At 50.7% G+C, this 15936-nt stretch overlaps 1 protein-coding gene across 1 annotated transcript; it reads left to right on the forward strand.

Annotated features, from left to right (window-relative positions):
- The first annotated feature begins 1096 nt into the window (after positions 1-1096).
- Positions 1097-15823, forward strand: LOC114898846 (metalloproteinase inhibitor 2). The gene is made up of 4 exons (XM_029229003.1): positions 1097-1490; positions 3565-3673; positions 11443-11567; positions 12871-15823. Exons 1-4 carry the CDS (start codon positions 1254-1256, stop codon positions 13066-13068), a joined length of 669 nt encoding a protein of 222 aa, XP_029084836.1. The 5' UTR covers positions 1097-1253; the 3' UTR covers positions 13069-15823.
- Positions 15824-15936: the final 113 nt, after the last annotated feature.

The following is a 15936-nucleotide window of genomic DNA, read 5'->3' on the forward strand; positions in this document are numbered from 1 at the left end:
CCTGGGCCTCCCTGCTCTACGGGAAAAGACAGCCCTGCCTGGGGGCTCTGAGATTCCAGCTGCCCATTGGGGAGTGGAGGTGGGAGGTGCCTCTGAGCCTGTCTGCTCCTTGTTTCTTTATTTTGCTCACACCCACACTCACGTGACCCTCATCCAGCATGACCCTGAACAGCCGAATCTTGGAGGACAAAGCTGTTTTGTTTTTTGTTTTTTTTTGCGGTACACGGGCCTCTCACTGTTGTGGCCTCTCCCGTTGCGGAGCACAGGCTCCGGACGCGCAGGCTCAGCGGCCATGGCTCACGGGCCCAGCCGCTCCGCAGCATGTGGGATCCTCCCGGACCGGGGCACGAACCCATGTCCCCTGCATCGGCAGGCGGACTCTCAACCGCTGCGCCAGGGAAGCCCAGGACAAAGCTTTTAAAGCCATTATAACAGGCCGTGCCACCAGTTGATGCGCCTCGAAATGAAAAAAGGGAGGGCTCTGCCCAAGTGACAGGGTGAACTGCTGATCCGCGCCCCGTCAGGTTATGGGTTGGAGCAGAGTCTTGGCTTAATTGCTACTAGGAAGCCCTGGGGTGCATGGCTCTCGAGCAGCCTTAGGCCCCAGGGAACATTCCGGAACCTTCCAAGCCTGACCTCTTCCCCTCTTCTTCATCTCGCGTCACGTTCCAGGATCATCCTTCTTTCTGTTTGGCCTTTTTTCCTCGGCATCTGTCCCTTATGTCTGCTAGAGTTGCTCTTGAATGTCTCCTGCCCCCATTCAACAGTTAAAATGTTCAACCCCCTCTGCCGTGCCTCTGATGGAATGTGTGTTATTACAGAGAATCACCCCTGCGGCGTCTCAGGGACACGTTGAGGACAGGTTAGGAGGCTGACAAGATAGACCTTTTAGATGGAAGACCCCCAGCCTAAATGTGATGGGGCCCCCCGTAGGTAGGTAACTCCCCCTCAGCCTTCAGCCCAAGAGAGCCTGATTGCCAGTTGGCTATGGGGGGTGGGGACTCTCACCATCCTTAACTGCGTGATCAGGACTGCAGACCAGTCAGTGTGCTTATCTGCTTCCCCTGCCGCACATACATGCACACTGGGGAGAAGGAAGAAAAGCCCCAGAGCACTCAGGCGTGACATCAACAGCGAGCTGTTGTTCAAATCAGTGACGGCCCCAGCAGCCCCCTGTCGTGAGGGACGAGAGCTTCTGCTCTGGCGCCCTGTCGACAGAGGGCCCTAGCTTCACTCCTGGTCTCCCCCTCAGGATGGAGTCCGATGCTGTACCCAGGGCTGGGGTCATCTTGCCCCTCACCTCCCACCTCCCTGCTGCCCCTTGCCCCCTCCTTAGAGCCAGGGCAGTCTTTCGGGGACTCTGCTCACCTCCCTGTCTTTGTTTTGCAGTGATCAGGGCCAAAGCCGTCAGCGAGAAGGAGGTGGACTCCGGGAATGACATCTACGGCAACCCCATCAAACGGATTCAGTATGAGATCAAGCAAATAAAGGTAATGGCCACTGTCCCTGCATTGCTCCATTGGGCAGAGCTGTGGGAGCTTTGGGAGCAGGGCCGGGGACCGGGCGGGGCTGGCCCACCATCTCACTGCACCACTGGGTCCCTAGGACTCGGTCCAGCCACCTCTGAGGCAGACGGCTAGGAACAAGGGCGTCAAGCCACAAGTGGATCTGATTTTCCTTAATCCGTAAATGCTGAGAAGTGGTGTGGGCGTGGTCTGTTCCCACCAGCTAGGTTATTTCAGAAATGCGTCATCTTCATGAGCCTCGGCCTTAAGTTACCAAGTTCACAGCATCTGTGGAGCGTTCTGTGAGTGCCTCTTCACCTCTCCATGGCAGGTTCAGAGGCAGTGGGAACTTGGCTGTCGCCTCTGGGAGCCCACAACCAATGTGAGAGCAGGTGACCTAATTCCCCCAAACTGCGGGTGGACTCTAGTCTTGTGTGGTTAGCTTTACATTCTAAGAGGAGGGGGGATTTGGACAGAGGAGGACTCCTGTGGACAGGTGTGCTGGGACAACTTCCTGAGAGAGGGGAGTTGAGGAAGAAATGGACATGGCAGCCTGGCCGGTAAAGGAGAAGATGCTTCGCCGGGGGAGGGGAGGGATGGGAGGCATTGGGGGCTGCAGACTGAGGGGGTGGTGGCATTTGTTAGGTTTTCAGAATGGTGGTTGTGTTCGAGGTCATAAGGCAAGGAGCCCATATTTGGGAGGGAGGGAGAGAGGGGAGGACGTGGGCGGGAGGTTGGGAAGACAGGACCAGTGCTGATGGAAGGTTATTGTTGTTGACAATAACTAACTTGGTCTACAAGAGGGAAGAAGATTCTAGACTCCAGCTGGAGGAACAGCTTTTCAACCTGGTTAGTAGTTGTGGCCATCCATATTTAATTTTGTTACAAAAATTAAAAATAGAACATAAATGTTACCAGAAGGTCAAAGAAATGCTTAATCATTGTGCCTATGTCATTTAAAGAGGTGACCCAGTGCCTACATCTCTATTTATGAAGCGGGAAGGACAGTTATCTCTGCTCTCACGCCTCATTGAGGGGTCGTGAAAAGGCAGGTGTTGACAGCAAGGAAGCACTTTCAGCCCTTTGGTGACAGACGTCATTGATAACCTTTCTTGGCATGAGTTGGGGTGTAGCTCTTGCAAAGCGGGTTTGTCGTGACATTGGGATGACCCTGTTCCATTTGAGTTTGCTTGTTGAAACTCTTCCCCGCAAAACCAAACAACGCTATTAATCTCGTTTTAGCCACAGCGAGAGTCCTGATGCAGTTCGTGTGGAATCGTGGAGCCCGCGTGTCTGTGATCTACAGCCGTGTTTAGGCTCCTCTGTTGTGTGGTCCTGGTGCATGCATGCGCTCCCCTTTCCATTACCCCCACCCCCGCTCACCCGGCTTCCAGCAGCCTGCACCCCCAAAACTGGCGTGGAGGGCAGTTCTCAGGCCACACTCAGGCCACCGCCTGTCACTGTCCCCGATGGGGCCGCAGGAGCTCCCTGGCTGTGGCTTTCTCAATTCCTGCCCAGGCACTGGAACAATGCACCCCTTCACCTGGGCAGCAGGTCTGTTCCCAAGAGGCTGTAAGAAAATCACAAGTTGAAAAGTCAAACTCCACTTGCCCAAGGAGTTACATCCTAACTGAGAGCCGCCTCTCCGCTCTGGTCCCCGTCAAGTAGCCAGTGCGTAAAATTCCTGGAAATACACAAAGTGGTGATACTCCATGATGGGTCAGAATCACCTGGAGATACATAAGCCCCTTCCCAGGGATTCTGAGATGACCTCACAGGTGGTAGGGAGAGCAGGTGTGTTATCTGAGGCAGGTCCTTCTGGATGACAGTCTCACGCCCAGCCTGGTGACAACTGCCACACTAAGAAGTAAATCAGTGACTCCAGGGAATCCTGTGTGTTAGGAATGGTCGTCTTCTGATCTGTCTCACTGGTACATCTCCATCCCCTTTTCCATGTTGGCAGTACCACGGGTGCAGGTTGGGGCGCCCCGCCGTGTTCGGGATGGGAACGTGGCTGTGCCGCCCAATTCGTTTACATTTCCCATCCTCCTCTTTGCAGATGTTCAAGGGACCTGACAAGGACATAGAGTTTATCTACACGGCCCCCTCCTCCGCAGTGTGCGGGGTCTCGCTGGACATTGGAGGAAAGAAGGAGTATCTCATTGCAGGTGTGTATGTGGATATGGGCATGGAACGTTCCTAGGGACCGTCCAGGGGTGGGGAGGCAGGGCGGCTTAAAGTGGAACAGAGCCCTGACGATACACACAGTGCTATTCGGAAGCCTCGGGGATTCCCTGCCTAATTCCCGTCAGAGAATTAGTGAATTTTCTTCTGTCCTAGACATTCCCCTTGTTAGAATGGTGGAACCAATGTGACTTGAGGGGAAGGAACAAAGTAAACCGGTATTCATAGGAAATTTGAGGTCAGGTGCACGCAAAGAGGTGAGATGCTGGAAGTGCTCAAGCCTGGACAGGACGCGGGGAAGGAGAGTTGAAACCTCATTTTAAATCTCTTGATATTATTACGCTCTCTACTCACCTGCTGCTTTGTTCATCGTATCCCTCTTTTTTTACTGTGATAAAATATGTATAACATAAAATTTACCATTTTAGCCATTCTTAGGTGTACAGTTCAGTGGCATGAAGCACATTCACGTTGTTGTACAACCATCACCACCATCCGTCTCCAGAACTTTCATCTTCCCAAACTGAGACTCCATGCCTGTTAAACTCCCCCCTCGCCCCAGCCCTGGCAGTCTCCATTCTGCTTTCTGTCTCGGTGAATCTGACTCCTCTAGGGACCTCATAAAAGTGGAATCCTACAGCGTTTGCCCTTTTGTGATGGGCTGATTTCACTGAGCATAATGTTCTCAGGGGTCAGCCATGTTGCAGCAAATGTCAGAATTGCCTCCTTTTTTAAAGCTGAATAATACTCTGTTGTATGGATAGACCACATTTTGTTTATCGTTGCATCCCTTTTAAAAATTATACTCTTTTATTCTTACATAAAATGATTTCCCTTTACTTGTTTCTACTGCCTCCTCTGCCCACCCACCTAGGCTTCCCCCCAGAGTCCAGAGCAGGTGTCCTTATAATCAGCGCTATTGACATTTGAGACCAGATCATTCTTTGTTGGGGGGCTTTTCCTATGCATGTAGGACATTTAGCTACATCCCTGGCTTCTACCCACTGATTGCTGTAACATCCTCCCCCCCAGTCGTGGGGTCTCCGACATCACCAGATGTTCCTGGGGCGGGGGCAGAATCACCCCGAGTTGAGACCCCCCTGGTCTAACAGAACCTCCAGTGATGCCGTAAATGCTGTATGCCCGTGCTGTCTGGTATGGCCGCCATGAACCACACGTGGCTGCTGAGCGCTTGAGCTGGGGCTGGTGCAACTGAGGGGCTGGGGCTTTCATTTTACTTCATTGCAGTTGATTTAAATGTAAATGTGAACAGCCGTCTGCAGCTGGTGGCCCCTATACTGGCCGGGGCTGTCTGGGTCAGCCAAGGAACCTCACTGCCCTCTTCTAGGGAAAGTAGGAGTCAGATCACAAACTTAAGAAAAAAGAAGAGACAGGACACCTCCCCTAGACCGACATCTTATTTTGTTCCCCAAATCCCAATTTAATCATAAAATTAATTCCAAATCCAAATCTCCATGATTTGGGGGATTTTCTTCCGTCCCGGTTATTCACACATTTCAATACATGTTTAGCACCTAGGGTGTTTCAATACATGTTTAGCACCTAGGGTGCCCACTAGGTACCTAGCTCTGTGCTCGGCATGGCAGGAGGTTCAGGAAGAGAGATCCTGGGGCCCTGCTGTCAGGAAGCCCATGTTCCCACCCGGGGGGGACAGGAGAAGAAGTTAAAGAAAGTAAGATAAGTTTCACACGTGGGGAAATGTGAAGAGTGAGTGAATGCTTAAAAGGTATAAAGAGGCAGAGACCCTAGCAGGTGCCAGGACCCAGAAGATGTAGTGTCGGGAGAAGGTACTGACCTTGGCCGTGCAAGGGTGGCGCTGCAGGGAGGGAGGTGCAGCGGGGCCAAGGAGGCTTCTGGAATCTCTCCTTGGACAAGTACCTCCCTCCCTTCCACAAAATGCTCACATCCAGCACCTGCTTCCGTGAGTCTCTTTGTCAGTACCTCAAGACGTTTGTCCCTCTCCTTGGGGATAATGGGAGATTTTTTTCCTTCCTTTATAGGCCCTTCTGAACTTCCTAAATGTTTTATTTTGAGCACCTATTATTTTTTAACATCTTTATTGAGATATAATTCACACAGCATACAATTCACCCATTTAAAGTGTATAATTCAAGGGTCTGGGTGTACTTGCAGAGGTGTGCAGCCATCAGCACAGTCAAAAAGAAACCCTATACCTTCTAGCTATTACCTTCCTAACCCCCAGTCTCCCCTGACCCCAGCTCGCAGCAACCACTAACCTTTCTTTGTAGATTTCTTTACTCTGGACTTTCTTATGAATGGAATCATGTAACATATGGTCCTTTGTGTCTGGCTTCTTTCAGCATAATGTTTTTTAAAGTTTTTGATGTTTTTAATGTTTTGTTCATGTTGTAACATGTATCAGAACTTCACTCCTTTTTATGGCCGAATAATATTCCACTGGATGGATGTACTACATTTTGCCTATCCAATTCAGCATTTCTCCTATCCATTCAGCATTTCACTGGGGTTGTTTCTGCCTTTTGTCTATTATGAGCAATGCTGCTCTGAACATGTGTGTGCAAGTTTTTGCCTGGACGTGTGTTTTCATTTCTCTTGGGTAGATACTTAGGAGTGGAACTGCAGGACCTACGGTGACTCTGTGTTTCACCATTTGAGGAACTGACAGACTGTTTTACAGAACAGCTGCACCATTTCACATTTGCAGTATCTACTGTTTTTACAGTAGGAAAGATAATATCAAACGGAGAGAAGCGGAGGAGGACAAAATCACAGTGCAGAGAGCTGACAACCTGACTGTGACATCACAGTAGCACAGGAAATGGCACTGGCGGAGACACACCTGGTTCAGCGACCTTATTGCCCAAGCAAATCAAAGGCTTCTAATTTTCTGTGTCCTTTTTTTGTCCTTGTCTCTAACACCCTTTAAAATGAGAGCCTCAGCCGTCCTGCTGAGTCTCCACACTGCCCTCTAAGGGCTGTCTGGCCAAACTGCAGAGCTGCCGAAGCCCTTATTCAAGGAGGGAGAGCCTGCATCCTGTCGTGGGCGGCTCCTGGTGGAAAAGCGACCTCAGTGTGGGCTAGGACCTGCTTCCAGACATGCCCAGCTGAATCCTTACCCACGCTGAGGCTCTGTCTTAAAGGCCTCTACATCAGGCTTCACCAGCTCCCTGTTAATAGAAATAGGAGTGCCCTTTTCCTGGCACTGACGTTCTGCAAATGCTTTCCATGTGGGTTCCATTTAATCCTCACTACCCCCTATTATCCCCATTTTACAGATGAGGAAAACTGAGGAGTAGAGGCTGGAGCCGTGTTCCCAGGTCCCGTGGTGTCTGCCTGAACCCACTTTCACTTTCAAGCCGATTGTTAAACTTCGGTTGATGTCATGGTGGTAGCTTGAAATTGGCCAGAGGGGGAGTATTTACACCACAGAATTAGGGCAAACGCTACACACCAGAGCCTTTCCTCCCAGGAGAGCTGCTGGTCAGGCGTTTCTCAGCACACCCCTGACAGCGTCACACTGCCGGGGAGTGGTGCAACGGTGCAGCCAGAATTTAGACCCTGGTCCGCCTGACCCCTGGGTCTGTTACACTCTGCTTCTTCCATCATTGGTCCAGGTTTAGAAGTCTCACTGCCCCAGCGCCTAACCCAGCAGTCCTTCACATGCACTGCTCGTTGGAATTCCACAGGGAGTTTGCAAAAATCCTGATGCCCAGGCGGCACCCCAGACCAATTCAAGCAGAATCTCCAGGGGTGGGGCCCTGGCATCAGCATTTGTAAAGCTCCCTAGGAGAGTCCAGTGTGCAGCCAGGACTGAGAACCTGCCCTCCTCTGGGTCAAGGCAGACCTTTTGTTCCAGAGGTGCCAAATAGCCAGTCTGCACACACTCAGGAGAGCTGAGCCCCAGCAGCCATGGTTGGTCACCTCCCTCGAGGTCAGTAGCCTCTGGACATTATTTCATATCCTGGGGCCCTTCTCAGTCAATCAGACCTGCCTCTTGCCCTTTATTCCACGAGATGGGTGGTCCAGACCATGGGGCCCTTTGGCCGGATCCTGGGGCAGGCTGGGGAGATGGCTTATGTCCAGCAGTCAGGAGCCCCAGCAGTGTCTCCGTGGAGCGTGGGGCTTGGGTCCTGCCCCGTTCCGCTTACCCCGAGAGTGCAAGGAAACCGCAGGGCTGCTTAGCAGGTGGGTCCAGGACAAGAGTGGAGGTCCACGTGGTGGCCGCGTGGTGATTGTTTTGCTGGTGGTTGCTTTTATTTCTTTTGGGGGACGTGGAGGGAAAATCAGTTGTGCTCAGACCCTTTTCCGAAAGGGAAAGACTTCATGTCCAAAGGGAGCATTGTGAGTCAAATGCAGAAAGCCTCATAATTTCAAGTCACTCGTGATAACATTGATATTTTTCCCACATGGAAGCTCAGCCGTTCATATGTGCTGTGTAACATGTAACATGTATGTGACCTGTGCTGCTCCTACCACAGGCCCCTTCAATTGTCCCCAGGCTGAATGAGAAGACAGTTACACAAGTAATTGCCACACACATTTCAGAAGCTTGCTACACGTGAAACCATCCAAATTGTAGCTCCACTTAAAATAGAAATTAAAAACACTTGAAGAGGAATTCATGTGGTGACTGTGTGCCTATCATCTTGACTACCTCACATTTAGTATTGGAAGCAAGCAAGTGACATGGGACACATTTTAGTTCCCTAACTGGCCGTGGAACATAAGATTAATAAAAGGCACTTCCACTGGCGGCTGACTCACCCCATTACAGAGGGACCTCTCTAATCTGACTTCCTTCCCTGGCTCAGCGAGACAGCTCTGGAACAAATCTGTTTAATTTCTAAAGAACAGACTCTAGATCTTGTTTTCCTGGAGTTGGAACGGGCTAACCGAGAATCACGGGGCACAGCAAACCACTCAGCCAGCGCTGGCTGCAGCCCCACGAGTGACCACATAGCCTGGGGCAGCCCACCTCCTCCTGGGTTGATGACTCAACTTCACATGTTGAGTTGGCTCCGTGAGACGCTTGTGTTCAGGAACTGTTATGGAATCGGCCCTGTAATTTTCTTCTACAGTCCTCTCCTCCGGAAGGAAAAATAAACATACAACCCTCAGTTACAAATTTTAATTAATTCCTGTTTTTCTGTAGCCAAGAAAGACTTTGCTTTTTTTCCAAGGCAGACAGATGCTCACGTGCCCAACCAAGTCTTAATTACCTCTACTGAAAGGGGTCGCCTTTTAACATTCTGAGATGCTACACCATTTACACGTGACAGTTAAAGCTCATGTGAGCCCAGTAACTGGGACCACTGAAACTGTACAATTTCCATTTCATCTCTGTGCCCTGCCTTTGTCTGCTCTCTGTGGAAGTTTGAATTGGTGGTGAAAAGATTAAAGAGGAAGACGGCAAGAAAAAGATAATGAAGCACATTGTTAGAACAGATACCCACGCCATCGTCAGCAGACTTTTATTGAGCCATTACTATGTGCAGGGAACTATGGATAAAAAAGGATTAAGACACAACCCTTACCCTTCATGTTTATGAGCTGGTTAAGGAACAAGATACGTAAGAAAGGCAAAGAACAATGTGAAGTGGGATATTGGTGCCCGTCACCAGACACAGTGGAAGTTGCTCCGGAAGTCTGGAGGGAGAGACCAGACTGAGTACTCAGCCTGCCTCTGATGAATGACCAGGCTAGGCAAGGCAGTAAATGCCAGAAGAAACCAGGCTGTGGGAAGGAGTTACTTGCCTTCTGTCCATTTTGCTCCTCATCTATTCTGAACTCATAGAAAATAGCTACAGACCGAGAAAAAAAATAGCTATTTTTGAAGTTTAAGGCCACCCAGACGTATATTTTTTTAGTTATTAGGATCAGAATGAATGCTGCAGTAGTCATTCTGCTCCTTGATCCCTTTCTTTACCTGGAATGTCATACAACTCTAAACAGATACAAAGAAAAACAGAGTTCCTGAAGGTAAGAGGCGTGTTTAAAGAAGAAGTAAGAGCATGAAAATTCATACCTGGGGACTGCTTCCTGCCACCTGCCCAGCAAAGGATGGGCAGGTGGCAAAGGATGTCACTGGTGCGGCTCGCAGCCTCAGGCAGCCCATCTCATCTTTCCCCTGGCAATAGATTTCTGTTTTACTTCCTCCCGCCAGGGCACGGTTGACGACAAGCTGCATCAGTGCTTCGCTGAGCTATGTTTCTATTAGCAGATTGTCTGTGGCCAGGGCTACGCCTGAGATCATTAAGTCGGATGCACTGCAGCTTTGTCAAGCCGAGGTGCTCAGGGTGCAGCCCGGGGCTTCTGTCTGCCTCTGAGGGAATCGCGTGTCGCTCTCTGCCAGGTTCTGGTGTCATCACTGGACATCTGTGCCTCTTGACAAGGTGCCATTGTAGCAGGAGGGACAAGATTTTAGACGACCTCCCTGGCCGTCGTTAGGTTCTTGTCAGTCACCAGAATGCACTGGCTTGTCTTTTTCTCCTGCTCAGCTAATGCCCGGGCTGTCACCAATGAAAACTCTTCACAAAAGGAGGAAGGGGGCTGAGTCAGGAGCCTAAGGTACCAACAGCGTCTCATCATCCCCAATAAAAGGAATTCAGGGCAGATTTCTGACTTTATAAAATTCTGTCTTTACTGTTCATAACGGAACAACCCAGAATTACAAGTTCAACATCAAATGGAGGAAATGCTTAGGAATAAATATTTGGTGGGAAAAAAACAGGAAACAATACAATCTACGTACAACATGATTTTTTGTGTGTGAATACGTGTGCATAAAAGAATATTGGAAGGAAATGCATCGAAATTTAGCTCTAGGTAATGAAAAGAGAGAAGTTTTTAAAAATTATTTCCTACCGGACGTCCCTGGTGGCACAGTCGGTGGTTAAGAATCCACCTGCCAGTGCAGGGGACACGGGTTCGAGCCCTGGTCTGGGAAGATCCCACATGCCGTGGAGCAACTAAGCCCACATGCCACAACTATGGAGCCTGCGCTCTCGAGCCCGTGAGACACAACTACTGAGGCTGCGTGCTGCAACTACTGAAGCCCGTGTGCCTAGAGCCTGTGCTCTGCAACAAGAGAAGCCACCACAATGAGGAGCCTGCGCACCACAATGAAGGAAGCCCGTGCACAGCAACGAAGACCCAACACAGCCATAAATAAATTAATTAATTAAAAAAAATTATTTCCTACCTTTTCTAAGTTTTCTACAGTGAGCTTGCATTCCCTTTATACTCAGAATAAATATTCCACGGTGTATGAGTGTGCTCGGGTTGCTATAACAAAAACCACAGACTGGTTAAACAACAGAAATTTATTTTCTCACAATTCTGGAGTCTGGAAGTCCAAGATCAAGGTGTTGGCAGGGCTGGCTGCTTCTGAGGCCTCTCTCTGTGGCTTGTGGATGGCCACTTTCTCCCTGTGTCCCCACATGGTCGTCCCTCTTTGTCTGTCTGCGTCTAATCTCTTCCTCTTATAAGGGCACCAGTCCTATTGCATTAGGATTCACCCTAATGACCTCATTTTCATCAATTCTTGAAAGGCCTTCTTTCCTAATTCAGTCACATCCTGACGTGCTAGGGGTAAGGGCTTCAACATCTGAATTTTGGAGGGGACACAGCTGAGCCCACAGCACACGGTACTGTCAGAACTGACCCTCCCTGTGCCCAAGCCGCATCCAAATGCAGGAGAAGGATGAGAACCCAGAACTTGTCCTGAGCTTGGTGACCCCTGTCTACTCAGGAAAGGCCGAGGGGAATGGCAAGATGCACGTCACCCTCTGCGACTTCATCGTGCCCTGGGACACCCTGAGCACCACCCAGAAGAAGAGCCTGAACCACAGGTACCAGATGGGCTGTGAGTGCAAGGTAAGCCGCCACTGCCTCCTCCAGGTGGGTGGACTGCTGGGATTTGATCCCTGGCTTTCCTGGGCCTCTCAGTCCTCGGGGTCCCAACTTAGGCCGGGGCTCTGGGGAGGTGTGGCCTACCCACAAGCGAGGATGTCCGGCCAGGCACATTTGGGAGGTGAGGGGAATCTGACCATGTGGCCTGTAGCTTCTAGGAAGGAAGCCTTCTAGGAGGAGGAGTTTCGTGGGGAGAACGTGGTCCTAGGAGTATCTTTCTACAAGTGTACAAGGGCAGAGAATTGTGTGCCTTGTGAAAGAGTGTCCCAGGTGCTACGCTTTTGCCAACATACCAGCCATTTCCACGCATGGGTCCGTGTAAATGTGGGGTCTGTGTGCTGAAGCCCCAGCCCCTCTTCTTAAAAGCGGCCCACAGGTTGCGCCAAACACAGTTACAGCGGCGCTAATGCTTAGAAGCAGCCATAGAAGGTGAGATCTCCTCCACGGCCCGCAGGCTCCCATCCTGCTGTCTCCTAACACATCAGCACTGCCCCTCCCCCAGCCCCAGCACAGGATGCGAGTCTGGGTCCAGAAGATGCTGGCCCAGCGCAGCCCTGTGCGAGGCTGCAGGGATTGGCCTCTGCTGGTTGGCGCTGCTTGTGCCGCCCTCCTGCCCATCCTGGTAGATGGGCCCTCCTGTCCTTAGCTCGTTCAGAACGTGAATTCCGACCTACAGCTACACGTAGGTCCAGCGAACTCCTCTGTGCCTAACATGAAGTTAAGAAGCAAGTTCCTCCTTTTTCTTTGCTTGTCCTGGAGGTGTTCACCTTCCTGTGAACTCAGGTTCTTTTGCCAAAATGCTACTTGCCGATCCCCTCTAAACCCGTGCGTGCTTGGGAGCAAGACAGCGTCCTTTTAATTTGATTTGAACCTGTCCAGTAGATTCAAGACCCTTTATTGTTATTATTGTTATACTCCCAGGAGGGCAGGGCTGAGATGAAGCTAGTTTGTCATGCTCAGAGAAGGTAGACCAGATGGCCCAAAGTGGAGGAGCGTTCACGGTAGCTGGGGGTGCAGAGACGGTGTGCTGTCCTGCCTTGGACAGGCTGCCTACTACCATTCGGAGAGTATGGGGCTCAGGAAAGGCTACTGATGGAGCAGGTTGGACTCCAGTCCCAGCTCCCTCCCTTCCTGGTGCACTCACTTGGTCATTCATTCTGCAAACTGCCCTTTAGCACCTTCGCCAGGTGCATTGCCAGGTTCTGGAGATGCCCCCGTGAGTGGCCTTGGTCCCTGACTGAATCCACCTCTGCGTCCCCCTTCTTAGATCACACGCTGCCCCATGATCCCGTGCTACATCTCCTCTCCGGACGAGTGCCTCTGGATGGACTGGGTCACGGAGAAGAGCATCAACGGGCACCAGGCCAAGTTCTTCGCCTGCATCAAGAGAAGCGACGGCTCCTGTGCGTGGTACCGTGGAGCGGCACCCCCCAAGCAGGAGTTTCTGGACATCGAGGACCCGTAAGCAGGCCACCAGCACCCCTGTGGCCAATTGAAAGCCTCCAAGAGTTCAGACTGGTCCAGCTCCGACATCCCTTCCTGGAAACAGCATGAATAAAACAGTCATCCAAGTGGGTCTAAATTAGTGTGATTCTCCTCCCCACCCCCATTTTCCTTTTCAACATCGTTGTGGGTCTGGAGGCAGAGGTGGGTCCCATACCCCACCCGCCAGCCTGGACACTGCGCAACTCGGTCTCCCATCCTTGAGCGCGGGCAGGGGCAGGACGCTTGGGCTTCCCTCCCAGGCCCAGCCTTGGCACTGTCACAAACGCTGAGCAGGCAGCACTTAAGGGTCCCCTAGCCTGGTCAGGGCAGAGCCTGGAAGTGTGCATTTTGCAGAACCTTTTGAGGGTCGTTGCCAGACTGTGTAGCAGGCCTACCAGGTCCCTTTCCTCTTGAGAGGGGCATGTCCCTCAGTTGCTGCAGCTTCCACCTCTGGCCCTAGGGTGGCAGCCCCTGCCCCTTGTAAGTGCCCTGTACCCCCGCAGACTCCCCCATGCCCACCACGGACTCCCAGTACCTGTGACTTCTGTGTGTCTGGGAGCAGCCCTGGACCGGTGGCTTGCTCTTGATGGAGCCCCAGTTAATCGTGTTAATCTGCAGAGTTCCATCGGGAGCCTCCCTCCCAGACCTCGTAGCGATGCAGGGACGAGGAGCTTCAGCTCCAGCCAAGTCCTTTGATTCCCATCCCTGGCCCCCAACACACACCCCAGCCCTTGGCGGAACCTGCCACGTTCTGCCCTGGGGCAGACATTTGCTGGGGCGGGGCTTGGCTGCCCTTGTAGTTCCTTACTGAGCTGCTGAGGCCCCTCGCTCCCTGCTTCTCTTTCTGGCCTCCAGCATCTAGGTGGAGGGGCACGAATTTGCTTGGCGAGGGGTTGTGTGTGGCTGGTGGCATGAGCTGGCTGTGCCGTCTGCACATCCTGGGGACATCAAAAGCTGGGTCCCGCTCTGTCCCCCAACACGCCTCAGAGGCCCCCAAGCAGGTGCCAGAGGTTTAGAGTATGACCTCCCTCAAAGACTGACTGTCACTGTGCCACGCGGGGGTTCCCGAGAGTGAAGTTAACGAAGCGTAGAATGAAGTCCTCCCCAGGGAAGGATGGATTTTGGAGGGAGGTGGCGTCAGTAAAATTCTCATTGCTTTCTGGGCCTCCAGGACTCTGTGGCCAGCTTTAAGAGACATTCTTCTAAAGATGAATTTTTAGAGAATATGTGAACCCAAATTACAGGTGTACCCACCTCTGCTTATATTTCTTGTATTACGAAGATCTCTCGGTTAAGAAAGTTCATAGGGACCTAGGGAACCTATCTGTTCCCTAAAGGTGGTTTCCCGATGCCAGTAAACTGGGAGTTAGCAGAGGCAGAAATTTCTCAGCAACAGTAAAGATAATCTCCTTTTTCTTCCCACTTGTGTTCTAAAGATAAACTGTTCTGAGTTTATCATGCACGCTATATGCAAACACACACAGTGAAACTGAAGTCTGTCAGCCTGGGAGTGGTCCTTCTGCAGAATTCTTCCAAAGTCATCTTCTAAGCCTGCTCTATTCTGCGGTGACCCCAAAGCACCTGTAAGACTCCTGACCTCCCCCACCAGTGGCATGCAGCCCCCATGCCTACCCGGGACCTGGTCAGCACAGATTTTGATGACTCCCTTTCTAGGGCAGACTAGGGGACTCTCCAGGAATCTGGCCCGCTCCAAGGGCGTCTTCATGCTGTACAGTGATAGAAAGTTTGTAAGATGTCATAATGGACCAGTCCTTGTGATTTCAGTATATACGAGAACACCAGACCCTCCAATCAGTATAACACCCCACCCCCGTCTGCTTCCTGTACGGTGTTATCATATGTAACATTTACTCCTGTTTCTGCTGATTTTTTTAAATGTGTTGGTTTGTTTCTGACATCAGTTGTAATCATTCCTGTGCTGTATTTTTTATTACCCTTGGTAGGGGTTAGACTCGCACCTTTTTTTTTCAAAGGTTTCTGCATCGTGGGAGCAGTGGACCCAGAGTGGAAATGGCGCGGTAGCTAGCCTATGATGGTGATTCCTTCAGACCTTTTCTTCAGTTCCTTGAGTATCGTTGATTTTCCGTCTCCCATCTTTTGTTCTCCAGTTCCAATTATTACGAAGCAAAGAATCTTTGAGTAGGTTGGTTCTAAAAGATGACCTTTATATTCAGTCTACGCACATCCGTCTTGTAGCCATGCTGAGCAGAAAAAAAAAAGTCAAGATGAAGTACCTGGTGGTGGCCGAGAGAAGCCACTCAGATACCCTCAAGGGTAAATAATTGCCCTATATATATAGTTTAAGAAGGCTCCATTCAGCATTGTTTAATTTATATGTTATGTTCTAAGCACTGCTCTTTCCTCCCTCTATACTTGTCTTCTGCAAGCAACTCAAAATATTTAAAATAAAGTTTACATTGTAGTTATTTCCAAATCTTGGCTTGATAAGTATTAAGAAATATCGGACTTGCCGCCGTAATTTAAAGCTTTGTTGATCTTGTTCGTTTTTGTTTGGATTTTTTTGTTCGGTTTTTTTTTTTTTAACTTTTGGGGCAATGTGATTTTGCTGGAATATGAAGTCTGAGACCTTCCTGTGCTGGGAACACGTGAGAGTTGTTGAAAGTCGACAAGCAGACAGCGCATGTCTCCGATGCCTTGTGTCATTCTCGAGTGACCGCTTGGTCCGTGGACAATAAACAGTATTATCAACGAGAGCGCTGGCTATCTCTGTGTGATCGTGTCCGACGTTCCGAGCTGCCGCTTTCTAGATTAGGAACACGGGGGGGGTGCGGGTTGGTTTATCCCCTGAGAAGCAGGCCTGGGTGCT

This window comes from Monodon monoceros, unplaced genomic scaffold, assembly GCF_005190385.1.
Source record: "Monodon monoceros isolate NGI ecotype Baffin Bay Population unplaced genomic scaffold, NGI_Narwhal_1 Contig2873_ctg1, whole genome shotgun sequence".
Classification (NCBI taxonomy): domain Eukaryota; kingdom Metazoa; phylum Chordata; class Mammalia; order Artiodactyla; family Monodontidae; genus Monodon; species Monodon monoceros.